At 57.6% G+C, this 27,231-nt stretch overlaps 1 protein-coding gene across 5 annotated transcripts; it reads left to right on the top strand.

Moving 5' to 3' along the window:
* TACC1 (transforming acidic coiled-coil containing protein 1) lies at positions 1-25,908 on the top strand. 5 transcript variants are annotated; one of them, XM_071729293.1, is made up of 14 exons: positions 1,319-2,289; positions 9,506-9,621; positions 14,702-15,737; positions 17,050-17,085; positions 18,480-18,540; positions 18,728-18,923; positions 20,054-20,109; positions 21,811-21,945; positions 22,056-22,132; positions 22,281-22,324; positions 22,425-22,585; positions 22,866-22,972; positions 23,593-23,713; positions 24,108-25,908. In XM_071729293.1, exons 1-14 carry the CDS (start codon positions 2,237-2,239, stop codon positions 24,174-24,176), a joined length of 2,268 nt encoding a protein of 755 aa, XP_071585394.1. In that variant the 5' UTR covers positions 1,319-2,236; the 3' UTR covers positions 24,177-25,908. The 5 variants fall into 5 exon arrangements, with proteins under 5 accessions (XP_071585396.1, XP_071585394.1, XP_071585395.1 ...); XM_071729292.1 differs by lacking the exon at positions 1,319-2,289 and adding an exon at positions 8,686-8,962; XM_071729295.1 differs by lacking the exons at positions 1,319-2,289; positions 9,506-9,621 and adding an exon at positions 1-88.
* Positions 25,909-27,231: the final 1,323 nt, after the last annotated feature.

The following is a 27,231-nucleotide window of genomic DNA, read 5'->3' as shown; positions in this document are numbered from 1 at the left end:
ATCTCTGTCCCACCCCCTCCGTGGGCATCCTCAGCCCCTGTGCTCAGAGGAACAGCTCTCCAGGCAAGGAAATCTTCCTCAGAGCTCTGTACGTGTGTTCTGCTCGTGGGGAGGGGCTCTTGTGAGGAGAGAGCCCCTGGTGAGGGGTGTTACATTGGAGTTCAGCCCTTTAATTCCTGCTCCGGCAGAGTCATTTAGGTTGGAAAAGACCTTTGAGATCATCAGGTCCAGATAGGACGGACTCCTTAGGATATCCTGAATTCCTGCCACTTGGCAGAGCTCCTCGGCTCATTGAGGCCTCGGGAATGCATATTTCAGAGACAAATCACAGAAGGCTGGATGAAACGTCCCAGCTTTGGGGTGTGTGCAGGTGCCAGTCCGTCTGTGCTGGCCTGCATTCACAAACAGCCTTCCAGCACCTGCAGGCAGTGCTGGGACTTCTGCCCAGACTGGAGAGGGATTTTTGCCCCAGCTGGGGGGGGGCAGCAACATTTCTAAATGCGCCACTTGAAAATGGCTGCAGGAAATTCTTTTGAAATCAAAATCACGGAAGCAGAAGGGCCAAGCCCTGGGGAAGGCTGCCCGTGCCCCCCGGGGCTGTGGGGGTGGATCTGGCCCCATTGGACAGGGGTCGTGAGGGGACAAGCAGTGATGGGTGACACGGCTGGAGGGGGGGTTTGGTCTTTTAAACCCGTGTGGGACATTGGAGCAGCAAAAAGGCGACGCTGAGCCCTGCATCTTCGGGATGGGAATGGAAAAATTCCTCTCATGCCCTCCTGGCCGTCCTTGGGTTCCCCTTTTCAGGCATCCCGGGGAAGGGATCAGCAGCGGTGCAGGCAGCTCTGGCAGGGCCCCTGAGCACCCAGGCTGTGCAGTGGGTGCTGCCAACCTGCTGCCTGCACTGCTGCCAGGGATTAGGCAGCCAGAGGCAGCAGGCAGGGCCCTGTGCCACGTCCCTGTCACCTGATTGTGCCGTGGTTGTCACCTGATTGTGCTCTGTCCCAGCACACCAGCAGCAGAGGGGATGCTCCTGTCTACCAGACACGGGCTGTGGGCTCTGGAGAGCTTGGGGGGGAGTTGGGTGAGAACTGGGGGAGCCCCTGTCCAAGCTGGGGGGTCCCCTAAGGTCTGTCTGTGGCTGTGAGCACAGCTGAGCCTGTCAGGATGTTTTATTTTTGTCTAAGGAAAGTTTGGTTGGTTTTTATTGGGGTTTATGATTTGTTTGTTGTTAGGGGTTTTTCTTTGTGGTTTAGGTGGGTCTTTTTGTTCTGGTTTGGTTTGGTTTGTTTTTTTTGTTTTTTTTTTTTTTTGGAAGGTGAAAGCTTTCAAGGGTATCAACACTTTTCTTGCCAAAAAAATAATGCAACCCAAGACAGAACAACCTGATGGACAGAAAGAAATATTAATATTTGAGTTCCCAGTTTCTCAGAAGCAAAAAAAAAGTTCCAAACGGTGTCAGAAATGGATTTGTTCTCTCAGGCACTTCAATTACCATCAATCCAACCTGGACATTTCCCCAGCAGAGTCACCTCTTCACCGTGCTAGATCTTTCCTTTCTGCAGGGGTCTGTCTGTCTCTGGGTGTTTGGCTGTTGGTCTGGCTGGGTTTGGGCAGAATCCACCAGAGCTGGTGTGAAGGCACCCGGGATGCTGATTCCTTGACCTGTAATTAATGACCTGGCAGCAAAGTGACATCCTGGTAGCTCCGTCCCTTTGCTGGGACACAGCTCCAGCGTTGCACCTTGTGGAGTGGGGAGTGGTACTGGGAGCCTGGTGAGTAGCTGGCCAGACACCAGGGTGATGGGCGCCTGGTGTAACCCGAAGGAATACAATGAGCTGAAGATTTCAGCCTTGAGGTCACCGCTGATCTTTGTCAGCCCAGAGAAGCCACTGAGAGCTGAGGACAGATTTGAGAAGCAGTGTGCAGGTTGTGACCCCAAAACAGCAACCAAACCTGTCTGTAGTGTCCAGCTTTGCGTGTTTGAACCTCAAAAACATTGGGAGGGGGGCCCAGCCCCGCACGGGTGTCCCAGCCCGGGGCTCACCCCGCAGCCGCCCCTCCCAAGCGGGGTGCTGGGTGGTCGCACCGGGCACCCCCCGTCCTTGCCCTGAGCTGGGGGAGCAGCTGCCCTGGGCCGGGCCGCGCCGGGTCGAGCCGCCCACCCTCCGCGGAGGCGGGGACGGGGCTGGGACCCGCAGAGCGGCGGCAGCTGGGACCGGACGGGACCGGACCGGCCATGGGGGGAGCCCAGAGCCACAAGCCGCGGGAGCCCACGACCCCGCAGCGCCGGTGAGTGCGGGCGGGGGGGGTCCCGCACCACGGGGTGGGGGGTCCCGGTTCGTCCCGGGGTCTGTGTCCACCCCTCTGCCCCCAAGCTCCGGTTCCTCCCCAAGTCGCGGGGCTGGTGCGGGACTCGTAGAGGTGAGGGAGGAAAAATCAGAGTATTAAGTGGTTAAAATGGGGGGGAGAGAAGTTCCGTTCCCCTCCTCCCCCCGCCACCCTCATCTTCGCAGTTCCCCACCTCAGCCCCGTTGCGGTTACCGGTGGTGGGAGGTTGGGGCAGCTTTAATTGGCGTTTTACAGCATAAATCTGGGTGTGAGGACCCGCTCGGGTGATTCTCAGCATCGCTGTTACTGAGGCAGATGCGGAGGTGGGCTCGGGCTGCGGGCTGGGGGCTGGCAGGGGGCTGGGGGCTGGCTGGGGGAACTGCTCCTCACCAGCTGGGGGGACCCTGTGAACTTCCACAAACTTCCCTCTGTTTGCAAACAGTGGCTTCTGACAGGGGAAAAAGTACTTCCTGCCCTCGTAGCTGCTCAGCCATGGCTCTGTTTCCCTGCAGTGTCTCCTAACCATAAATCTGAGGCATTCCCAGGCAGGAGAGCCGTCCTGGTGTTAACTCTGTGTGCTGGAGCTTCTCCGTTCCGCCTTGTTGGACTCTTCAGCTTCTCCTTCCCACCTGTTTGCTCCACCTTGAGCAAACTTTATTTTGTTCCCTTCTCTTCCCACCCTTGACCATTTCTCCCTGTGCTCCCTGTGCTGCTATCCTCACCCCTCAGCTTCTTCCAGCACTGCCTCACCCCTGAAGGGCCTGAGTGCTTCTTGAATTTCCCAATATCACCAAGTCCCAATTAAAATCAGGGAGCCAAGGCTTGACAAGCACCAGATAAGAGCATTCCTGCCACGCAGCCCTGGTATTTTTAGCAAACAGAGCGAAGGAGCTGATGGGAGAGTAAAGAAGCAGCAAGATGAAGGCAGGGGCTTGTGTGTATCAGTGTGAAAATCAGGCTGGAACTCTCATCTTGAGCCTGTTTCTATTGAATTGCTTTGCATGAGCTCTCAGCCACGTGAGATCAAGCTGTGGTTGCTGTTTAATAGAGTGCAGGAATAACAGCACATTAATTTTCGCCTCGGCCCTTTTTAATGCAGTCACAAACGTTTGTATTTATTAATTTGATGGCAGTATGGTGAGGGAAGACAGCTGGAGCCCGGGGGATGGTTGGTGGTGTCTGCAGCTCGTGTGCAGCAGTTGTGTCCTGTATTTCTATTTTTGTAAAAGCTATTTTGATGGAATGTGCAGCGATGGGAACTGTCACATCCCTGGCTTTGGAGGGGCCCGGGGGAGCTGAGCTGCTCACAGCACTGTCCCATGCCAAGCATCATTCTGCTGCTGCAGGGAGCAGCCTGAAAGCCACGAGGTGGGAGGAAATCACGTTTCTTTCTGCCTTGAATTCCAGGGCATTCAGTATTGTGCTTCTCGGTCCCGTGATCTGTATCCAAACCACAGCTCCACCAAGGTCAGGAGAAGCAGAAGGAACATGGGAACTTTGCTGCTGTGGGTTTGTCCTCCCGCTGTCCTGCCTCCTCCCTTGGCCTCCTCCCTGGGGTGGGAACAAGCCCCAGAACCCCAGTGGGGCTGGGTCGGGCCACTTATTGCATTCCCTTCCTCCCAGGGTGGCAGCAAACCCACGGTGTGATGGTGATGGTCAGTGCAGACCCCTGAGCTGGCCGTGGGCCCACTGACCCCCACCAGGGCTGTGGGGTGGTCTGGGGTGAGGAGCTGCAAGGCAGGAGAGGACATGACAGTGCGGGTGGGAGCTGGGGGTCTCTGCCCTACACCTGCCTGGAATGGCTGGGGTGATGCTGGAGAATCCTTCAGGCTGCTCTGGGGGTCTCGGCTCAGCCCCCAGGCTCTGCCACATCACACGGGGGTCTCCCCCCGTGGGTGCCCACCCACCTGCTGCATCCACACCGGGGGCCAGGCGCTGCGGAGCCCCCTCCGTCCCTGCCTCCTGCGGGGTGATTTGAGCCCTCGGGAAGCCGTAGAGACCCCCCCAATCCCTCCGCCTCCCGAGGGTCCAGAGATGCTCCGCAGCCCTTGGAAATCCCATCCTGGAGTGCCCTCTAGTGAGAGCACCGCCGCTCCACCGCCCCTCCCGCCTGCCCGCCCAGCTCCGGGATGCTCCGGGATGCTCCGGGATGCGGCCGTGCCCGGGAGATGCTCCGGGATGCTCTGGATGCTCCCAGATGCTGCTGTGCTCGGGTCTCGCTGCCCCCCCCGGGCAGGGACGGACCCCGAGGCCCTCGGCCGGTGCTGCCCCTCTCCTCGTGGCCTTGGTTTTCTGCTTGCCCTCCCTAGAGCCCCATTCTCTGTCTGGTGTCAGGGAAGGGAGAGGTTAAGCCCCTCCTCGGGTGTGCTCTGCAGCCCGAGCAGGTGAGTTACCAGCATTCCTCTCGTCGGTGTCACTGCAAAGGTCAGGAAATGTGTTGTGAAACCATCTCCTCCCTCCAGTGTTTGCTGAATGCTGTCACTGGTGCCCACAAGCTTTTATGGGAAGAGTTCTCCTAATCCCCAGAGTTTAAATTTTTCACAGTGCAATGGCAGTGAATACTTCACCTCTTTGCTGATGTATGGGCCTACTTTCATCTGTGGGAAATCTGACAAATGGAATAGGGTGGAGTAAAAGACAACAACAGAAAAATGTTCAGATGAAACACCTCACACCTCTTTTCCCGGGGAAGATAAATGTTGCATGGATAAAGTGCTTATTACAAGATTTATATAGCAGCAAAATACAGATTCATGTTTTATGGGTGGAGGAGCAGCGTGGCAGGGGTGCCAAAGAAACATGAAAACCCACAGAAATTCCATTTCTGAGCTAGAAATATAAGTGCTGGCTCACTGCACCATGCCCAGAAAAGCTTAGCAGCCAGAAATAGATGTTCTCCTGCCTAAGGAAAGGGCTGGGAATGGCATCTGCAGGTGCACACCTTCCTCTAGCCCGGGGCACTGCAGCTGCAAACAAAAAAACCAAGAGGGGCTGCGTGGTACCTGCTCTGCTGCACCTCACATCCCTGCCTGTCTCTGAGCCACTGTCTGCAGTGCTTGGCACAGCAAAGACCTGGGCCAGGGCAGGAGGTGACAGCAGTGCAGAGGAGGTGACAGCAGTGCAGAAGACAGCCTGTCCAGCTGCTGTGTGTGCAGGCTGCAGCTCACTGTGCAGATGGAAACTGCTGGCAGGTTGGTTTTTTGTTTTGTTTTGTTTTGTTTTTTTTTTTTAGCAGCTCAGCATCCTCTCTGCTCTGCAGAAATGTGTCTGCTGACTGTGCCAAGCAGGATTTGGCAGCCAGAGCCACCGGTGTGACTGTCAAAGTCAGGTTATCTCCTCAGTGTCTGGACTGCAGCCAGGGTTACTGCCAAGCTGCGTTGGGTGCCAAGCAGGAAAATGCCCCTCGAGGCACTTTCTTAATTGCTCAGGGTAAAGAGCAAGTGGAAGCAGGCTCTGCTCTTGCACTGCTCTGCTATCTGTCTGCTTTGGCCCAGGGCCCTGCAGGTCAGGAGCTCCGCAGCCCCTGCTGCTGGGAGGTTCATTGCTGCTCATCCTGATCCTGCCCTCTCCTTCCTCTGGGCAGTGGGTGGCAGCAGGGGGGTCCTCGCAGTGCACACCGCGCGTGTGTGTGTGTTTGTGTGTTTGTGTGTTTGTGTGTGTGTGTGTGTGTGTGCTTGTGTGTGTGTGAGTGAGTGTGTGTGTGTCTGTGTGTGTCTGTGTGTGTATGTGTGTGTGTATGTGTGTGTGTGTATGTGTGTGTGTTTGTGTGTGTGTGAGTGTGTGTGTGTTTGTGTGTTTGTGAGTGTGAGTGTGTGTGTGTGTTTGTGTGAGTGAGTGTGTGTGTGTGTTTGTGTGTGTTTGTGTGAGTGAGTGTGTGTGTGTGTGTGTTTGTGTGTGTTTGTGAGTGTGTGTGTGTATGAGTGTGTGTTTGTGTGAGTGAGTGTGTGTTTGTGTGTGTGTTTGTGTGTGTTTGTGTGTGTGTCTGTGTGTGTGTGTTTGTGTGTTTGTGTGTGTGTGAGTGTGTGTGAGTGAGTGTGTGAGTGTGTGTGTGAGTGTGTGAGTGTGTGTGTGCTTGTGTGAGTGTGTGTCTGTGTCTGTGTGTATGAGTGTGAGTGTGTGTGAGTGAGTGTGTGTGTGTGTGTGTGTGAGTGTGTGTGTGTGTGTGTGTGTGTGTGTGTCTGTGTGTGTGTGAGTGTGTCTGTGTGTGTGTGAGTGTGTGTGTGTGTGTGAGTGTGTGTGTGTGTGTGTGTGTGTGTGTGTGTGAGTGTGTCTGTGTGTGTGTGAGTGTGTGTGTGTCTGTGTGTGTGTGTGTGTGTGTGAGCAGCCACCACACCAGGAGGATGCTGCTGGTTTCCTGCACTCCTGCACCCCAGTTCCCTCATCCCACAAACCCAAGGAGCAGCCAGGCTGTGTGCTCCCCTTCTGGTGCAGCTCCCACTCCTCTGCAGAGCAGGTTGCTCCCACTGCTGGTACCCAGGGCCACTGCTCCAGCACCCACCGTGTTTCTGTGTCCTCCGTGGGTGGCAGCAGCTCTCTGTGGGGCTGTCCCTCTGCCTGCTCCTCTGGGTCTGTGGGGATTTGGGCAGTGACTGTGGGGAGGTGAGGAGGGAGCGGTGCTGCTGGCCCTGCACATCTCCTTCATGTAAAATTCATCTGCAGATGAATTCATCATCTCCTCTGCCTCAGATGGTGGGAAGGAGTCTGCCAGCAGCAGATGTAGGCGGCAGGATGTTGACGTTCTGCTTCAGCCTCTTGGTTTGTGGCTGAGCTTTGGTGTCACTGAGTCCTCTCTTGCTCAGTGTCCTCTACGTGGCAGCAGGGAGGTTTGCAGAGCCTGGTGATGTGGAGGGAAGATCTGTGCTCTGGGTGGGTGCTACCCTGGGTTCCAGACACTGCTCCTGCCCCTGACCTGTGGTGGGAACCAGCTTCACCTTTGCTCTGGTTCCTGTTTTTGGGGAGGTCTGGAAATGTCAGATAAAGGGATGACAGGTTTTCTCTGACAGAGGCCAGACAGTAAAAGCGTGCAGCAGTGACACAAATTTATTAAGGACACCAACAGATGGAAGCTTGGAAGAAAGGATCCCTGTAGGGAGGTTATTTGAGATACTCTACAGTGAGGAATGAGCCCTTTGAAGCCTCTGATAGAGGCTGGGGTTAGAGGTAGCCCAACCAGATGGATGGGTCTGGTCTGACCTGGAGGCCTCTGGGCCATGGGAGGCATTCCTGGCACTGGGGTGACTCACAGGAAAGCACTGGGCTGTGGGCTGGGCCTGCCACTGGAGCGTTTGGTGTGGTTACTGTGGGCCAGCAGCACTCCTTCACGATGATGCAGGGTGGTTTAACAACAGGACAGTTGTCTGTCCCTTCCCAGGACACCCCTGGGACCCACAGGCAGGAGCTGCAGGGAGCTGCTGTCAGAGCTGGGGGTGCTGCTGGGGTGCCAGATCTGCTGCCCCAGCCCTGGCTGCTCCTCACAGCACTTGGGACACTGCACAGTGTCAGTAACATCGTGCTCCTCTCTAGCTGGCACAAGGGAGGGCATGGGTCTGGGAGCAGGAGCCCTCATTAGGGGGAGGATTCCCCAGGGAAGCTGGCCTGGCAGTGTTTCCTTCTGCAGGGGCTGTTATTTTTAAACAACAATAGTTTAATAAATAAATAAACCCTGCCACGGAAGGATATAGCCTCAGCCTGAGCTGATGGAGTCAGTATTTCCTTGGAAAATGGAAGGGGCAGGTGTTTCCCTGCCCTCTGCCCCATCCCTCTGCATCTGACTCTTTGGGAGAGATCTGCACCCCCCTGCCCTGGGCAGCCCCCCCGGCCTGGGCGATTCTTCCCGGGGGGCCACTTGCCCCATGGGGCAGCTCCCAGCGGGTGTGGGGTCTTTGCTGGCACACCCGGAGTGGAAGGAATTTGCTGCCCCAGCCGGCTGGGTTACAGCACAGGTGCAGCCCCTATAAATGGGGTATAAAGGGGGGGTGGATCTGGTTTCACAGCCCCCTGCCCTCTCGTGGGGGGGTGTGTGTGTGTCCCTCGGTGTAGGGGGCTGTGGGCGTCCCGGGGGGTGCCAGTGGCTCGGGGGCTGGCGCCTGGCAGGGTGCGGGGAGCCACGCGTCCCATCCCGCGGCAGTGACGCCCCCTTTCCGCGTCTGGACAGAAATAGGTGGATTTGGGAGTGTGCGTGGGACGGGAGCAGAGCGAGGGAGGGACGCGGCGGCCGGGGGGCGGGGGTTCGGGGTGCTGCCCGCATCCCGCCCCGCATCCTCTCCCGGCCAGCGGAGGGGCGGGGGGGGGGGTCCCTCGGGCCGGTCCCTCCCTGCGGGGGGTGGCGGGGGCTGTCCCTGTCCCTGCAGCCGAGCAGCGCGGCCCGGGGGGAGGCCCTTGGGGCGGGCGGCGGAGCGGCGATGGGGGCGGCGCGGCCGCAGTGAGCCCGGCGGGGAGCGGAGCGGGGAGCGGAGCGAGGCTCGGGGCTCGGCTGGAGCGGGCCGATGGCGTTCAGCGCCTGGCAGATCCTCTCGCCGGTGCAGTGGGCCCGGTGGACCTGGTCTGCGGTGCGGGGCGGCGGCAGCCCCGAGGGGGAGGACAGCGGGGAGGCGGCGGAGGACTCGCTGGCGGAGGGCACGGCCCTCGGCTTCAGGCAAGTGACCCGCATCCCCCTCCCCTGTCCCGGCTCCCCCCGTCCTCCCCACGCCTGGCATGCGGGGCCGGCAGCGCCCGTTTTCCCCCTCGCCCCCTCCGCTCCTGCTCTTGCCTGGCATCGGCTTTGGCTGCTCGGGGGGTGGGGAGTGAGCGGGGGGGGCTGCGGTCGAGCTGCGTGGCTGTGCGGGAAGATGCCGGCGGGCAGAAGGTGGGAGCATCGCTGCTCCTTTCCCACTCTGCAGCACCCGGAGCCAAGGGGAACGGTGCCGAGGCCTCGGAGCCCCGTGGTGGATGCTGAGCCTGGGAAAGAGCTGAGAAGCAATCCCGGAGGCTCGGCCAGGATGGGGGCTGGGGGCTGGCAGGGGGATGCTCACGATGCCGATTCACCTGTTCTCCCTTTTCCATTTGCTGGTGGGTCCCGCCGGACAGGAGCGAGCGGGATGCCCACAGCTGGCCGGCTGCGTGGGCAGCCTGGAGGATCTCAGAGCTAGCCTTGAAGGTGGTAATTCCTCACTCTTTCCCCTCCCCCCCTCCTCGGCAGCTCGGACTCCGAAGGTAATTTTGAGACCCCTGAAGCAGAAACGCCGACCTGCTCGCCACTAAAGGAGTTCTGTGAGCCACCACCGGGACCACTGGAACCCGAGGCCAGGAGCCAAGGTAAAGAGCCAGCCAGCACCTTCTGCTTTTTCAGCTCTCACTGCGGATGTGGAAAAGGCAGGGTGGGGTCAAGGAGGAGAAGTTGCTTGGTTTTGAATAATGCCTGCCACATTTTTCGTGGTCGCTGGCCTGGGGGGCTGTGCCCTACTGAGGGGTGTTCTGTCCCTTGAGCGAAGCATCAGTTGGATTGAATTCCTTCGGAGGGAAGGGGCTGCACTGCAGGCTCAGAAGAGGCAATTCCCTCCCCCTTGGTCCATGCCTGTGCAGTGCAAAATGATCATTGTGCCATTTTGCAATCAGTGGTCACAGCCTCCAGCTGCTCCTGGGCTGGAGGGGCTGCAGGAGGCAGATCCCTGCCTGCTGGGGTTGATGGGCTGCAGGGCCTGGGGCTGCTGAGCTGCAGCTGGGGTGACTGTCAGGGACTGGTGGAGGAGAACCCAGACTTGTGAATCCTTTAGCCAGGCCATGCAGGGCTCGGGGCTGCCTCCTGTTCCTGCTGCAGGGAGTGGTGGGAGCTGCCCCGTGTCCCCCCGTGTGCTGTTCACCCTTGGCCCTTGCAGGGGAGCTGATGTGGGGTTGGGTTCCTGTCCCCTCCCTGGCTGGTGGAGGTTTCATTGCATGGGTCTCTCTTCCCTGGGGTTGGCAGCTGGGTTTTTTTGCTGTGAGGCTGCTGCTCAAAATGCAAAAGCTTCGTGCTGCTGAGCATGAAATGGCAAAGGAGCTGCTGAAAATGCAGGGGGCTGCTTTGCCAGCAGCACCCTGTGCTGTGGCTGGTTTGTTGTTGTATCTCACAGGGCTGTTGCTCCTCTGAGGCTGCCCATTAACCCTTGGCCATTTGGACACAACCCCCCCCTTGCCATCCTCCCCTTCTCTCCAGGGGCCATCGTGGTTGGTCCCTGTGGTTGGGATCACTGTTTTTCTGCTTTCAAGCTGCCAGGAGGAGGCTTTGAAGCTCTGGGACCTCTGCAATAACTGCTGGAGGTTATCAGGCCTGGGGCAGGGAGCAGACCTCCCCTTTCCTCTGCTCTCCCAGCACAGCAGGGCAACTGGGCAATGTCAGGAGGTCTGTGAGCCCCGGGGGGTGCCTGGGGGAGGGCAGCCTGCACGGGGGGGAACGGGGGTCCTGGAGGGGCTGTCCTTATCTTCCTCTGCCCTCTCTTGCTGCTGCAGGGCCCTGTTATGGGACTTGCAATATTGTGCTGGTTTTGCATGCTCCCTGCAGCGAGCTGAGCTGATTCCAGGGCTCTCACCAGACCCTGGGTCCTGCCCAGGCAGAGCCCGAGTGTTGTGTGACCTTGGCAGTGGCAGGGTGCTGTGGCTCTCCATCTCCTGTGATGTTGTTTTGCTGTTGGGAGGGATCTGGGTGCCCATCCACCCTCGTGGTAAACCCTGATCTGTTTGCCTGGGTGGAGAGAGCACCTGGTTCCTGCTTCTGATAATCTCAGCTCTTGGAATAATCCTTCCCTTCTAAGAAGGGATGATAGAGGTGTCTTTTGGGGGATAATGTCAGGGGAGGAGGAGAGGGGGGATAAAGACTTTCCTAGCAGGTATGAGGATCTTTTCTGACAAGGAATCTGTGTTGCCTCAGACTCCAGGGTGTCCCCATCCCCAAACTGCTCCCTGGGATGAGCTGCTCCTGGGGCCAGCCTGGCACAGCAGAGAGGGAGCAGCTGCTCCCTGCGCCCCACGCACAAAGGTGGCAGTGTTGTGGGGCTGAGGGGATGGTCTCTGGCACAGACTGTTTTGCTGTGCTGGCTGATGGAGAGCAGGATGTTGGAGATCCACACTGCCTCTGCTGCCAGCTCCATCCCTGTCCTGCCCAGGGCTCTGGCTGCATCTCTTCAGTGTCTCTGAAATGCTGCTGCAGGAATTGCCTGGGTGCAGTCGTGAGTCTGGGGAGGGCAGAAGGGCTGCTCAGTCCCTGCACTTTAGGTAATTTCTACGTTAAGCCCTCACCTTCACTGTGCTGCTTTGCAGCAGTGTCTGTGCCCTTTCTCCTGCCTGCAGCTGGGTGACAAGCCAGGTAGCCCAGGTGGCCAAGAAGGCCAATGGCATCCTGGGCTGGCTCAGGAACAGCGTGGCCAGCAGGTCCAGGGAAGGGATTCTGCCCCTGTGCTCAGCCCTGGGGAGGCCACAGCTTGAGTCCTGTGTCCAGTTCTGGGCCCCTCGGCTCAGGAAGGAGATTGAGGTGCTGGAGCAGGTCCAGAGAAGAGCAAGGAGGCTGGGAAGGGATCCAGCAGAATTCCTGGGAGGAAGGGCTGAGGGAGCTGGGGGTGTTGAGGCTGGAGAAGAGGAGGCTCAGGGGAGACCTCATCACTCTCTCCAACTCCCTGAAAGGAGGTTGGAGCCAGGGGGGGGTTGGGCTCTTTTCCCAGGCAACTCTCAGCAAGACAAGAGGGCACAAGAGGTCTCAAGTTGTGCCAGGGGAGGTTTAGGTTGGACATTAGAAAGAATTTCTTTCTGGAGAGGGTGCTCAGCCATTGGAATGGGCTGCCCAGGGAAGGGGTGGATTCTCCATCCCTGGAGATATTTCAAAAGAGCCTGGATGTGGCACTCAGTGCCATGGGCTGGGAACCACGGAGGGAGTGGAGCAAGGGTTGGACTTGATGATCTCTGAGGTCTCTTCCAACCCAGCCCATTCTAGGATTCTGTTCTATGACAAACACTGTGGTGGGGAGGAAATCCACAGCATCCTGGCTGGAACTGCCAAGCTGTCATCTGCAGCAAGAGCTGCTGCCCTGGGGTGGCTGGGGAGAAGCTGCTGCTCCTGCTGGTGTGTGCAGTGAGCACAGAGGGGCACAGGCAGGGACAGAGTCCCCTCTGTCTCACATCTGCACTCTCCCCCTTCCTTAGGAATAAATAGGGTCAGGCAACTGGTGAGCCCAGTGTGACTGTGGGGCTGGTGCTCTGCATGCAGCTGAGAGGTGGCTTGGATGCATCAAACCCTGTTCTCAGAAAAGGAAAAAAAAAAAATCAGCTGGATCCATCACCCCGGGGAGGGGGGCACTTTATGCCTGTTCAGGATCACTCAGGCAGTTTTTGGATGATGGAAGCTGTAATTCTGTCCTTTTCTGGCTAAAATAATCTTCAGTCATCTGCCAGGAGGAGATGTTCTGTGCAAGGAAAAGAGCAGAAGCAGCAAATCTGGAGCTGGGAGCAGACTCAGTGGCTTTTGCTGCTGCCCTGATGCAGGGCACGTGTTTTCCGGGGGCAGCATCCTTTGCCGGCGTGCTAATTCTTAACAGAATAGATTTAAAAATAGATCAACGTCTCTTAAACAAAAGCGGAAAGCCAAAAGAGGAAGAAAAAAAGAGCCCTCAGCTACGTAAGGCTGAACAAGAGGCAGCAGCCAGATATCCTGTGCTCAGCCTGGGCCGGGCAGGGGGCTGGGGTGACCCCAAGGGCTGCAGGGTCTGTTCTGGGGGTTTCTGTTCAGCCTTTGGCGTGCAGGGCTGTGCAGGGGATCACTGCTGCTGGGCTTGTTCTGTCTGTGTGTGTGTGTGGGATGAAAAGGGCACAGAGCCCTTGCAGTGCTGCTGCTGCCAAGTTTCAGTGAGTGATGGCAGGGAGCGAGGGGTGCCATGCAGGAAGGCTGCTGGGGTACTGGGTGTTTGTGTTTCATTTCAGCCCCAGGAAGAGCAGCACAACACAGGGAGTGTGATGCACAAGTGCCTGGTGCTGCCCTGCCAGGCTCTGCTCTGTACATTTAGCTTTGGAGTACAAAAATCTCTGCTTTCCCCCTGCAGAATCCCTGCTGAGCAGGGGCAGGTTTGCACCCTGTGGGTCCAGCTGCTGTTCTGGGGGATCCTCTGTGCCTTTGGCTGGATCCCTGGTTGGGTTTGGTCCCTTGGAAGCCCTGGGAAGGCAGTTCTGCTCATTTTTGTGAAGAAATGGTTGTTGTGAGCGATGGTCTCATGCACCATCCCCCCCTGTCCCTGCCCTGCAGACATCCAGAGCCAGGAGAGGAGCAGTGGTTTGCATACTGACTGCTTGTTATTCCAGAAGTAATTACTCACTGCTTGGGTTGGAAACCAGGATGGGCTCATTTCTGTGAGAACGGCGGCTGCAAAACCTTCCAGTGGGAATGTAAAGTGAATTTAAAAGGTGCCTTTTGCCCTGACTTTGAAGTCTGCTCTTCTGTTCAAGGCTGTCTCGGTGAGGTTTAAAAAACATCTGAGCGAGGCAGCGAGTGTAATAAAGTTTTCTTTGGGGTCTGGTAAGGAAGGTTTTCCTGGTTCCTCATGATGGAAGGGCCTGGCAGGCAGGCTCTGCCTCCGAGTGTTTTCTGGCTGCACTCCAAGTACGTTTCCACTGAATTTGTGTTTACTGATGCGTTTTCTGGGGCAGCAAGGCAGTGTCTGTTTGGAGGGAGCTTTTCTGCAGTCGGAGGGAGATTTTTTTGCAGTCTCAGGGAGCGCACAGCCCCTTGTGATTGATTTCTATGGCTTTTAGCATCCCAGAGATCAATTACACCAACCACGAGCCATCAGCTGAGTCAGGGTTGCTGGCTTGGTGTCCTGGATCAGTCTGGGGACCAGATCTTTGCTGGGTGTTTTCCTCTGGTGCCTTTGCCTGCCTGTGCTGAGCTCCTGGCTCTGGGTGCTTGGTGGCTGCAGCTTTCAGGAGCTTCCCCACCCCCTGACAGCAGAGCAAAGATTAAACAGTAAAAGGATTTAGGGGAAGGGATTGGAGTAATAGTGATTAAGTCATGGATCAGGATTTGTGCTTAAGCAACTGACAGCAGCGTGGGGAGCCTGGGATGAATTCACAGGCAGGATTTCTGCAGGCAGCTTCTGGCCATGTTCTGGTGGGCAGGATGGGACCCCCAGGCTGGCAGAGCTGCTCCCAGCACCCTCCTGTGGGCTTCCCACACTGGGGGGGTCTGCTGTGCCCCCCTCCCCTCCATCCTCATCCCCAAGTGCATGCAGGGGTTTGGCTCTTCCCCCGTGCTCTGGTTCCTCTCATCTGAGCATCACAGCGATGGCTTCTGAGCGAGAGCATCAGCCCCCTGCTCCTGCCTCCAGGGTGGGGTTTAGCCACCTCCAGAGTGGGGTTTAATGGGCTCCTTTTGTCTTTTCAGGGCAAAGTGGCCATGGTGACTTGCTGGTAGGAGGAGCCCACCAGGACATCTCGCCCGGGAAGCTCCCCAAAAATGAGGCTCAACCAGAAATCAGAGCCCCCAAAGCCAACTCGGAGCCCAAAGGGGAATCCAGCCCCAAAGACTCGTCCCTGACACAGCCCCTGGCAGTGCTGGGCAGTGGGGCTGGCACTGGCAGTGCCACTGTGCCCACTGCAGAGGTGACCCCGGTGCCCCATGCGGGCAGAGCCACCCAGGAGCAGGACATGTTGGGAGAGAACCCAGTGGACACCAGCACGGGGCTGGCAGAGCTGGAAGCTGATGTCCTGGCCAAGGAGCAGGGCCAGCTCGGGAAGGAGAAGCCACCTCCAGTGGGGGGCAAAGCAGGAGAAGGCACAGAGGAGCCCCCAGTGCCCCAAGCATCCTATGGGTTTGACCCCGAGCAGTACAACGAGAGCATAAACCCCTTTGTGGCAGGAGGCTGCCGGCTGCAGAGCTCCCCCCCAGCATCCCCACGTCACCTCCCCCATCCCGGATGCAGCCCTGGTGATCCAGGGGGAGATCTGGACCCCGAGCCCAAGGAGCAGGTCCCGAAACCAGAGGTTGAGTGTGCGGAGGGGGGAGAGAGTATGGAGGCCAAGAGAGCAGCACCCAGGAAGGGCAGCAGGATCCCAGCCAGCAAGGTGACACCGAAGAGACACCGAGAGTCCCCCAAGAAGCAATCTGAGGAGGGGGAGAGGGGTCCCATGGAGCCATCACCTCCCCAGGGCTCCCCCCGCCCCGGTTCCACGCACTGGGACAGCTCCGGGCTCAGCTCAGCACTGCAGAACTCCCCAGCTCTCCCCAAGGGCTCTTACCAGTTCGACCCCAATGACTTGGACTCCGTGGATCCCTTTAAGCCCACCAAGACCCTCGCCAGCTCCTGCCCCACTGCTGACAGCAGCCTCAACAAAGCCCTGGAGTCTCAGCCCCTGGAGGCACAGGAGGAGCTGGTGAGAGGCAGAGACTCCCCGAAGAAGCCCAAGTCCCGCCTGATAACGTGAGTGCACAGAGAGGGTGTGGGGGGGCTGGCAGCCCCCTCTGCCCCCACCCACGGGCAGAGTGGTAGAGGTGATGGTGGTGAGGGTGCTCCTGCTTTGTGCCGTCTCAGACAGCCCAAAATACCCCCGTGCACCTCAGGTTCTGCTGCTGCTCTGGTTTTACCCCCCCTTCCTTCTGCCCCCCCTTCCTTCTGCCCCCCCTTCCTTCTGCCCCCCTTTCCTTCTGCCCCCCTTTCCTTCTGCCCCCCTTTCCCTCTCCCCCCCTTTCCCTCTCCCCCCCTTTCCCTCTCCCCCCCTTTCCCTCTCCCCCCCTTTCCCTCTCCCCCCCTTTCCCTCTCCCCCCCTTTCCCTCTCCCCCCCTTTCCCTCTCCCCCCCTTTCCCTCTCCCCCCCTTTCCCTCTCCCCCCCTTTCCCTCTCCCCCCCTTTCCCTCTCCCCCCCTTTCCCTCTCCCCCCCTTTCCCTCTCCTCCCCTTTCCCTCTCCTCCCCTTTCCCTCTCCTCCCCTTTCCCTCTCTCCCCCTTTCCCTCTCTCCCCCTTTCCCTCTCCCCCCCTTTCCCTCTCCCCCCCTTTCCCTCTCCCCCCCTTTCCCTCTCCCCCCCTTTCCCTCTCCCCCCCTTTCCCTCTCCCCCCCTTTCCCTCTCCCCCCCTTTCCCTCTCCCCCCCTTTCCCTCTCCCCCCCTTTCCCTCTCCCCCCCTTTCCCTCTCCCCCCCTTTCCCTCTCCCCCCCTTTCCTTCTCCCCCCCTTTCCTTCTCTCCCCTTCCATCCCTGCCCTTGGGAAACTGGGAAAATTCAGGGAAATGGGAAATTTCAGGCTCTCAGTTTGTGGCTGGTCTGACAGTGAACCCAGAACAAGTGTCCTGCTGCTGCTGAGCTCTGGTGGGAAAACTAGGGAGTGGGTATTTACAGAGAGAGCAGATAAAACCCAGCAGGCAAAACTAAGGGTGCGTTGGATGTTTTTCTCCTGGCAGTACTTTGCAGAGTGTTGATACAGATTTTTTAGGGCTGGTGTTCCAGTGTGTGAGCAGAGGTGAGGGGATGCAGAGAAGGTTTTGGGCTCCCTCTCCATCACCTCGGGGTAGCGTGGGCTGCTCTGGGCATTCACCTCCCCCAGCAGCAGGATTTGTGGCTGAATCTCATCCCAACACCACGAATAGCAACTGCAGAGTCAGAGCATTCTTTTTATCTCTGTGTTCCTCCCCAAAAGACAGAGCTGTGCTGCTCCAGATGGGAGCTAATACCCAGGTCTTTTCACACACTCTTCTTCTCTCCATCTGTCTGTCTCTCTCCTGTCTGTGCTTTGGTGCATCAGGACTACTGAGCAAGTGAAATTTCTCTGTTTTCTGTTGTAAGTACTCTCCTGTGTATTTCTTCTTTTCCTTTGCTGGTCAGTGTCCTCTCTCTGGATGTGTGCTGGCCCCACTCGTCCCCGTGGCATGCAGGCTCCTTCTTGCCCTGTGACTCGTGCTCTGCACTGTCTGGTCCGTGTCCCCCACCTCTGGGGACAGCCCTGGGGACAGCTTGGCCTGGCTGGTGCCCGGGGCAGGGAGGGAGCTGAGCTTGCTCTGGCTGGCGATGCCTCTTGGTGCTGTGCAGGTGATGGAAAGCAGAGCATTGGGCAGCAGTCCAGGGGCCTGCAAAGATTTCAGCCCTGCAGATGAGGGTGCATTTTGCCCCCTTCTCATGCAGAGCCACTGGAGAGGCAGCTGCTGCAGAGGGGTCGATTGGAAAGCATCAGTGGGGATGTGAGGGAGCTGGGGGCCGTCTCCTCTGTGGCAGTCTCAGGGGGGCTTTGCCCTCACAGCCAGCTCCAAGCAGGGCTCTCTGTGGCTCTTTGCTGGATGCTGGGGCTGATTTCCTTGTGGTCTCCCTTGGAGCATCCTCTGGTGCCCCAGGCAGGGCTGTGGAGTTGGTCTGTGAGGTTCTGGCTGGGTTAGAAAGCGTGGCTGGGGTCAGGCAGCCTCTGGTCACTGCCCTGTGAGCTGCAGAGAGGTCCTCGTGCTGTGCCCCAGCTGATTCCAGAGCTGCCACTGCCAGGATGTGACCCTGCCACCACCCTGCACGGACCCACTCCAGGATGGTGCATTTTGAGCAGCACAGGACAGAGTCCCAGGGTGAGCTGCTTCTGGAGGGCATCCAGCAAGAGCAACCTGAGCTAATCCTTCTCCCAGCCTCAAGGACCTTCTCCTCGGGACAGCGTTGGCATCTGGCAGAGGGAGTATCCAAGGTCCAGTGGAGGTGCCCTGAGTGGTCTCAGAGGGTCTGACTCACCTGGGAGACACCTGGATGCTGTGGAGATGTCCCAGACAAACCTCCAGCTGCAGGGACAGCCTGGAAACGGTTCCTTCCTGCAGAAAATCAGTGTGCACCCAGAGTTTGGGATGCTCTCATGCTGGACGAGGGTGCAGCAGGGAAAAATCTTCCTTTGCCAGCTCCTTGGCAATCTCCTCTCTCGCCGTCAGCACCTCGGGGTCCTTTCTGTGATCCTTGTCTTCAACAGGAATAAACACCTCGGGGACAAACCCACTTGCTCTGTAGTCGTGTGTTTTGTTTGCTTGTTCCTCCTGTTGGTCACAGAACTCGCTCTGCCTCTTTATTTCCCTGGTGCCTGGGTCTGCAGCACGTAGCGGGGGCAATGCTGGGGCTGGGGCTGCCTCCCCTTGCTTGGGCTGTCTGGCACACAACCCCCTCCCCACGCAGCCCCCAGCCCCCCCTCAGATGGACATTTCTCTCTCCCTGCAGGAGTGGCTGCAAGGTGAAGCCGTACGAGACACAATCCCTGGTCCTGGACGGTTGTGCTCAGGTAGGTGGGAGCTCTGAGGTCAGGTCAATGCATTTTGCTTGTTAAATTCCTTCCATCCCCTCACCACGAGTTTCCTTCTGCCGAAACCTGCCAAGGAGCTGGTGGGAAGCAGCTGTTTGGAGGATGCTAAAGCTCCTGTGCTTGGTCCCCATGGATGAGCTGAGTCCCACATGTCTTGATCCTGCAGGATGAGGGAGCGTTGATCTCAGAAATCCCAGACCTTGCGAATCGGGATGGCCGTGCCACGGATGAGGAGAAGTTAGCCTGCACCACCTCTGCACAGAAACCCCTGGGGCTGGAGAAGAAGGGAGAGCCAGAAGATGACCTGGAGTACTTCGAGTGCTCCAACGTCCCCGTGCCGGGGAAGCCCGGTGTGGATGCAGGTAAGGAGCATCCCTGCTGCCTCTGGGGATGCACCCCGGGCACCTCTGCAGCCTCCGGAGTGAAGTGGGGCTGTGGGCGCCATGGCTGCATCCCGGGTGATTCACACTGACAGGGCTGAAGGCTGCCACAAGTTGTAATGAGACCTCCGGTTGCTTCTCTACACGATTTCCACTGGGGGAAAAATCACTGCAGAGCACCAGAGCTGCCAGGACTCGTGTCCTGGCACACGAGGGCTGTGGTTGGTGGGGGAAGACCCCTGCTAAGGCTCCTGGTGGTGTTTTGCTGCTGTTCTCCTCTGTAATTAGCCTCTCTGACCAATCCATTAAAAACTAATTAAAAGCCAGGCAACACGACATTTAATCAATAGCAAAATGATAGGTGCACGCAGGAGAAATCCCTGCACGGGAGGTTTGCAGCTCTCCCCTTTGCGGGGACCCATTAATCATCTCCTGAGTGCTGGGCAGAGCTGCAGGCTCTGGGGAGAGGAAAACAGCTCTTTGTCTCTCCAGGGGGGAAGAATGTGATCGTCAGCAGAAAGCCTGCGAGGTTTTATTTATTGCTGCTCCTCTGGAGGGCCAGGCAGGGGTGCACAGGCTCGGTGCTGACTGCAGGGATGGAGCTGGGGGCTGTGACAAGCATTTATCCCCAGGGATAAATGGGGAAAACACCAGGAAATGTGCAGCCCCCCCCCCCCCCCCCCCGGGCTCTAGTAATGCTTTTTTGTTGTTGTTGTTGTGCTCTGCCCAGTTAACACCTGAGCAGCCAGTGAGCTTCAGCAATTCCTTCTCATGCTGAGTGAGATGGACCCCGAGGTTCCCGGGAAGGGCTGGAGGGGGTGGCAGCTGCGGGGACACCCGGGGACAGCCAGGGCTGAGCTGCCACCAGAGGGGAGTGTTGGTTCCTCTGCGGGGAGGGCAGGCTGGTCAGGGTGCAGGATGTGTCCTCCCTGCAGGGCTGGGAGTTACAGGGCAGGGATGCAGGATGGATCCTTCCTACAAGGGCGAGAGCTGGGGGCAAAGAAACCTTTTGGGAGGTGGGTGTAGAGGCTCCGAGTTGTCCCCAGCAAATCTGCGTGGGGTGAAGGGTCTTGTTTCTGGGCAGTGAAAAGGATGTGTTTCCTTGTCTTTAGGCTTTGAAAAGGAGATCTGCAAGCAGATGGAAAAGGATGAGCCTGGCACCCACCCCGTGAGTGTTTCTGCCCTCAGGAGGCCTGGGCAGCCCCACCAGGGCTCAGGAGGGCGATGGGGATGTTGGGGGAAGCTGCAGCGAGCAGGATTGCAGCCAAAACCTCTCTGAAAGGAGTTTCTTTGGGAGCTGAAACTCTTGAAAAGCCCACATGGGAGCTGGGGGTGGAGCAGGGCTGGTGGGGAGCCAGGACTGTGGCTGAATGACAGTGGAAGGGCAGAGGAGAGGGGACAGGGGCTGTGTCTGACGGGGAGGAGTCCAGAGCTTGGCTGGTGCTGGTGCTGGTGCCTTCCACACGGGCTCCCCAGATGCTGCTTTCTGGGGGGCAGCTGATGGCAGAGCCAGGGGGATTGATGCAAAACAGCCCTGGCACCCAGGTGGGGACACATTTGCACCAGGCCACCCCCCATGTGCCCTGAGCCCCCTCCCTGCAGAAGGGACCCTGTGCCAGCTTAGTGGCCCTGGCCAAAGCTGCTGGAGGTGGTGAGCAGGTGACAATGGGATTAACAGCATCAGCAAAATGAGCTTCTCTGAGACAGCTTTAACTACACTAAGCCCCCCAAGGGCATGGGGCATTAGGCTGCCCGGACCCAAACCTGCACCCGGGGGTGGCTCCTGCCGCGGGCCACCACTTGCTCGCTGCTGTGGGCAGCAGAGCCCTGAAGGGCTCGGGGTGCCTGAACCTGGGCAGGAGTCAAAGCAGAGGGGAGGAGGGAGGAGAGGGAAGAGCTTCAGTGCTTTGGTTTCCAAAACACAGGCAAAGGACACCGCCTCCTCCCAAGCACTTCTCTATTTATGGCCTGGCAGTCGGTTCCCAAGGAGATGGCTGCACGGGGCTGTCCCTCTCTGGGGTGATAAAAGGAGGAGCAGGCGGTGCTGGAAGCCTGGAGCTGGAGGAATCCTTGCCTGGGGGCCTCTGAGGACCCCCGAGGAGAGGGATGGGGCCAGCATGGGGCAGGATGGGGCTGAGCTCTCCCCCAGTTTGGAGAGCACTGGTGGGCAAGAGCTGGGCTCTGGGGAGACAGTGGTGAGCCATGGGGTGCCACCACCTCAGCCCTCATAGAATCATAGAATCCTAGAACTGGCTGGGTTGGAAGGGACCTCAGAGCTCATCAAGTCCAACCCTTGCTCCACTCCCCCCGTGGTTCCCAGCCCATGGCACTGAGTGCCACATCCAGGCTCTTTTGAAATATCTCCAGGGATGGAGAATCCACCCCTTCCCTGGGCAGCCCATTCCAATGGCTGAGCACCCTCTCCCTGAAGAAATTCTTTCTAATGTCCAACCTAAACCTCCCCTGGCACAACTTGAGACCTCTTGTGCCCTCTTGTCTTGCTGAGGGTCATAGGAGCACCCCTGATGCAAACGGGAGGGTGCTGAGAGCTCTGTGTGAGTGTCTCTCATGTCAGGGCTCTCCTGGGCAGCTGGGATGCTGAGTGTACTGATCCCATGGATGTCCTGTGTCTTGGGGGTGTCCTGCATCCCATGGGTGTCCTAGAGCACAGCCCCAGCTCCTGGGGGCAGTGAGCAGAATGTGCCCTGAAACCCCCTGTGGTCTCTGGTGAGGGGCTCTGAGGGTGTGCAGGGACGAGAGGTTCAGTGGTTGAACAGAGGTGTAAAATGAGGGGGGAACACCCCAAACAGGGGAGGTGGGGTGAAAAGGAAACCCACTCAGCATCCTGTCTGGGCAATCCCCCCCCCAGGGTAACCCTGGGCTGTGCTCCATGGACAAGTCTCCCACAGCCATCCCCGGTGTGAGCAGGAGTGAGAGTCCCCTGGATGGCATCTGCCTCAGTGAGGCTGAGAAGACAGCAGTGCTCACGCTCATCAGAGAGGAGGTGAGGAGCAGGGACCCCATCCCCACTGCTCCCCTGCACACCAAGGTGTGGGGCAGCGACAGAGAGCACCCAGAGCATGTCCTGAGGGTTCTGTGTCTGCTCCAACCTAGATAATCACAAAGGAGATTGAAGCAAACGAGTGGAAGAAGAAATATGAAGAGAGTCACCAGGAAGTGTTGGAGATGAGGTAAAAGCCTTCTCCTGGCTGCTGCTGCTGCTGCTTTTGTGGCGGGGGGAAGGGGTGCCCTGGGGCAGTTTTGTGGCAGCAGAGCCATAGCAATGTGTCTGCAAAACCTGCTGCCTCTCACCTCCTGGTTTCTCCCCGTTGCCTCTAGGAAAATCGTGGCTGAGTATGAGAAGACCATTGCCCAGATGATAGGTGAGGTGGCATCACCTGGCAGGGTGGGCAGGGCAGGGGGATGGTGCCCTGGCTGTCCCTGCTCAGCCACTGTGTCCCTGCTCTTTATTCCCCACCACAGAGGACGAGCAGAGGACAAACATGACATCTCAGAAGAACCTGCAGCAGCTCACGATGGAAAAGGAACAGGCCCTGGCAGACCTCAACTCGGTGGAGAGGTCCCTGTCGGATCTCTTCAGGAGATACGAAAACCTGAAGGGTGTCCTGGAAGGCTTTAAGAAGGTCCTTACCTTGGATTCCTCTTCCTCCCCAGAGCCCTGGTCCCTGGGCAGAGTTCCCAGGCAGCATTGTCCCATCCCATGCCTTGCTGCTTCAGACATCCCAACCCTTGCTCCAAGGACACTTGCTCACTTTGCTCTGCCCACTGCCTGATAAACAAGCCAAGAGTCTTTCAAGTGCCAGAGGAGTCAATTTCTGGGATTTTCTGATAGATCATCCTATCAGAGCAACATCTCAGTCCTGATGCAGAGGGATGTACTGATTTGTTTGCCTGTTTTTCCAGAACGAAGAAGCTCTGAAGAAGTGTGCTCAAGATTATTTAACCCGGGTCAAGCAAGAAGAGCAGCGGTATCAGGCCCTGAAAGTCCATGCAGAGGAAAAATTGGACAAGTAAGAGGGTGCCAAGATTGCAGGGTTCACCCTGAGAAAGCCAAGTTCCCTTATACAGGAGCTTGGAGGAGCTGAATTAGAATCATAGAATCCTAGAACTGGCTGGGTTGGAAGGAACCTCAGAGCTCATCAAGTCCAACCCTTGCTCCACTCCCCCCGTGGTTCCCAGCCCATGGCACTGAGTGCCACATCCAGGCTCTTTTGAAATATCTCCAGGGATGGAGAATCCACCCCTTCCCTGGGCAGCCCATTCCAATGGCTGAGCACCCTCTCCAGAAAGAAATTCTTTCTAATGTCCAACCTAAACCTCCCCTGGCACAACTTGAGACCTCTTGTGCCCTCTTGTCTTGCTGAGAGTTGCCTGGGAAAAGAGCCCAACCCCCCCCTGGCTCCAACCTCCTTTCAGGGAGTTGGAGAGAGTGATGAGGTCTCCCCTGAGCCTCCTCTTCTCCAGCCTCAACACCCCCAGCTCCCTCAGCCTCTCCTCATAGGATCTGTGCTCCATTAATCCAGTTTCGTCCAGGTTTTCAATATGGGAAAACCACCCTGGGTGCACCCACGGGCTGAGGTTGCACCCCCTGCCCCCAGGCTGACCCTGGTCCCCTTCTCCCAACCCCCAGAGCCAACGAGGAGATCGCTCAGGTGCGCACCAAGGCGAAGGCGGAGAGCGCGGCGCTGCACGCGGGGCTGCGCAAGGAGCAGATGAAGGTGGAGTCCCTGGAGAGAGCCCTCCAGCAGAAGGTAACCCCCCCTGCCCCTGCAGCACCCCAGGGGCCTCCTCCAGACTGGCAGGCCAGAAAGGCTGTCGTGATTTTTTTTTTATTATTATTTTATTTTATTTTATTTTATTTGTTCATCTGTGGACTTTTTTGCTTGCTTGTAGATTTTTGTTTCCTTTGTGGATTTTTGTTGGTGGGCTTTTTTGTTTTGTTGGTGGGCTTTTTTGTTTTGTTGGTGGGCTTTTTTGTTTTGCTGATGGACTTTTTTGTTTTGTTGGTGCACTTTTGGATGTTTTTGTTTCTTTAAACCTGCAGCTGCATCCCCCCCAGGGCCAGGCAGGAGCTGCAGCCTCTGCCCAGGTGTAGGCTCAGCCTGATGCCACCACGGGGGTCCTTAGGGTCTGCTTCTCTTCCAGAACCAGGAGATTGAGGAGCTGACCAAGATCTGTGACGAGCTGATAGCGAAGCTGGGGAAGGCAGACTGAGCCCCCCCACCCCTGGTCCAGCACCCTGCACTTGGCTGCTTTCTTGTCACATTGAGCACCTTGCCTTACCCCAGGACCCCCCAGGGCCCCCCAGCACCCCCAGCCCAGAAGCACACACAGCCAGCTGCCTGCTCCACTTGGCTGTGTCCCCATAGCCCCCGTGCTGAGCTGTCCCCACACTGTCCCTCTCTGTTTCCCAAGGGGCTGGGTCCCCCCTGGCCATACTGTGTCCCTTGGGGTCAGCAGCAAGTGGCCCCCTCACTATCTGCCTGCATGGATGTCACCTCTCAGCTGGGAGGTGACACCCCCAGGCTCTGTCCCCCTGGGCTGGGCTGGGTCTGGTCGTGTCCCTGCTCACCCTGTCACTGTCCTCATCTGCTCCATCACTCAGGTCCTGCCCCAGGATGTGGGTGCTGCCAGGGTTGGAGCCCCTTGCAGGGGGACTGGGGACCTGGGATATGGGTGGGTGGGTGTGGAGGTACCAAAGGGGCTCAGGGGGACCCCAGGAACCCCCCCCAGAGGCTGCTGCAGGGGCTTTGTGGCCTCTGGCATGGATCCCCTGGATGCAGCAGCCCCACAGCAGATCAGTTGGTTTTGGGGGGGCTGTGGTGTTGAAGGGGCTGGTCCCTGTCCCTGGTATGTGGGTGATCTGCAGCATGGGGTGTCCTTGTCCCTGTCTGTGCCAGCCTGGGAGGAAGGGAGCTGCAGTCTCTCCATTCCTGCCCTTTAGAAGCATTCAGGAGCATCGTGCTCCCAGCTCTCTCCTCCACACCAGGCACTGTCCTGCTGAACCTCTTGATCCCCTGGGAGCGTGGGGGAAGCCAGGGGACCAGGGGTGACTCCAGTCCTCTGAAAGGAGAGCCTGGGCAGGGTGTGCAGGAGGCTCCTGCATCAGGAGAAACGTGGGAGGTGCTGGTTCTGGAGAGCTGGGATGTGTCTGCAGCCTGGCACCTCCTGGGGCTGGTGCTGGGGGGGGTTCCACAGGCTGCTTCCCCATTGCAGGGGGGTCAGTTCCCCACTTTGGGTGTTGCAGGAGGAAGGGAGCAAACCCTGAAGCCGTGGTGGTTCTGCTGGCTGAAGGCTCTTCCCTGGGTAGTGCAGAGGAGCCACGCACACTGCTCTCTGCTGCTGTCAGAAATGCCCTCACAGCTCTGAATATTAAGAGAGGCAAACAAAAGGCAGCCTTTACAGGCAAAGGCAGAGCCAGACAGCAGTAAAATACACTTTGAAATCTGCCTGGATGCAGCCCAAAATCTGAGTTTCCCTGCAGGCAGCAGGGTCAGAGGCGTTCACAGCTCTGGGCACACCAAGAGCCACCAGAACTGCTGAGGTTGCCTCTCCTGGGCTGCAGTGATGGAGCATCCTTTGCTGTCACCTTAAATGGGGACTTGTCAGGTGTCAAATAAGGGAAATATTTGCTGCTTGGACTGTTTCCTACCCAGCCTATCTAAGACTCGCAAACCTTTTTGCTGCTATATTTTGTAAAAGAATGGAGCTGTTTTCCTTCTATTTTCTAATTCCCTGCGTGGAGCATGCAGTGCAAACCTGCCGAGACCAGAGCCATACACTTGATATATATTTTGTTAGTTATAGTATGTATAGAGAGAGTTTATTATGCAGTTAAACAGACAAAGATGCTGTCAGGATGCCCCAGACGCTGGGAGCCTGACCCGAGGCTTTGGATTTGGTCTCTCTCAAGGTGTCCTGGCCGTGGTTGCAGTTTTGGTGTCACCTGTGGCAGTTTTGGTGTCACCCGTGGCAGTGCTGACCCCGTGCAGGGGCTGCTCGGGCAGTGTCCCTCCTGCTCTGCTCCCTGTGTCACCCCTGTCTCCCAGTGCTGCTCCTTCCCACCCTGTCACCATGCACTTCTGGGCAAAGAAGATTCCTAAGGAATGATCTATTAACTATAATATGGTTATAGTTACATATCTATAAATATATATATAAAGGTTATAGTTATATATAATAGAAGGTGTGTGTCTAGCTGCAGAGGGACAGGACTCTTGCTCCCCTGGCACGGGGCAGGGTGGGAGCATCCTGGCTCCTTCCCATGGCTTGCAGGGACAGCAGTGTCCCAGTGCCACCCCCATGTCCCACCAGCACAGGTCAGCCCCCCCCCAGAGCCCCAGCCTGGGTGTGTTTGTGGTTTCTTTTTCTTGCAGTAGAATTTAACTCTCCCTCCCACACGCTGCTGGGGTTGCTCTTCACAAGTGTGCAGCTGCCAGCAAATCCCTGAAGTGCCCACGAGTGATCACCCTGACTGCAAATCACTCCCCTTGTCCCCCCCAGCGTGTCCCCTCCCCCCCAGAGCAGGGACTTTCTCTGCAGTGACCACTCCCCCCTTGCTTTGCACCATGGATGTAAGTGCCACCACCATCGATTTTATATGTACAATAATTTCCCTTTTATATGTCAGGTAAATATTTGTAAGAGTTCCACTCACACAAATGAGATTATTATTATGACGATGATGATTACTAATATATTTTTTTTCCATGTTTCATTGCTCAAATAAAAACTGTGTTTATCACTCTTGAAAGCTTTCTTGGTGTTTGTAAGGTGGGTGTGGGGGTTTTGGGAGAGGAAGGATCTCCAGGAAGACCTCCAGGAAGGCCCATGCTCTGCCAGGTTGCTAACTGCCTTCGGATAACCCTGCTTATCCTCTCTGCCTGGAACTGATGTTCAGAAATTCCCAGAGCTGAGGTGAGTTTGGTGCTGGTTGGCTCCCAGCCTGTGGTGATGCACCCGTGGTGAGCTCAGCCATGGGCAGGGGGGATGCTGGGCAGGGGGATGTGGCTCAGCCCCCACGCTGACCCTTCCCTGGGCTGGGGGAAACCCCTCTGTAGGGATGGAGCTGGTCCTGCCTGGCTGCAGGATGGGAGGGAGGGGGCAGGGATGGCTCCGTGGGGCTCCCAGCCCTGGAGGGGTTTTCAGTTGTTCTCTTGCACTTCTCTTTTGGTGGACTGGAAACTTTGGAGGGTTTTTCCCCAACTGGGCTGCTGCAAAGAGCAAGAAGGGGGCTGTTTTCTATGTTCAAGCAGTTGGGCTTGGACAA

Source organism: Heliangelus exortis, chromosome 30 (assembly GCF_036169615.1).
Source record: "Heliangelus exortis chromosome 30, bHelExo1.hap1, whole genome shotgun sequence".
NCBI lineage: Eukaryota > Metazoa > Chordata > Aves > Apodiformes > Trochilidae > Heliangelus > Heliangelus exortis.
This window is presented reverse-complemented; position numbering and strand designations above follow the sequence as displayed.

Coding starts and splice junctions, on each gene's coding strand:
- TACC1 (XM_071729292.1), top strand. CDS start 8,814: ATGGCGTTCAGCGCCTGGCAGATCCTCTCGCCGGTGCAGTGGGCCCGG. Junction 8,963..9,505: donor GGCACGGCCCTCGGCTTCAG/GCAAGTGACCCG, acceptor CCTCCTCGGCAG/CTCGGACTCCGAAGGTAATT. Junction 9,622..14,701: donor ACCCGAGGCCAGGAGCCAAG/GTAAAGAGCCAG, acceptor TTGTCTTTTCAG/GGCAAAGTGGCCATGGTGAC.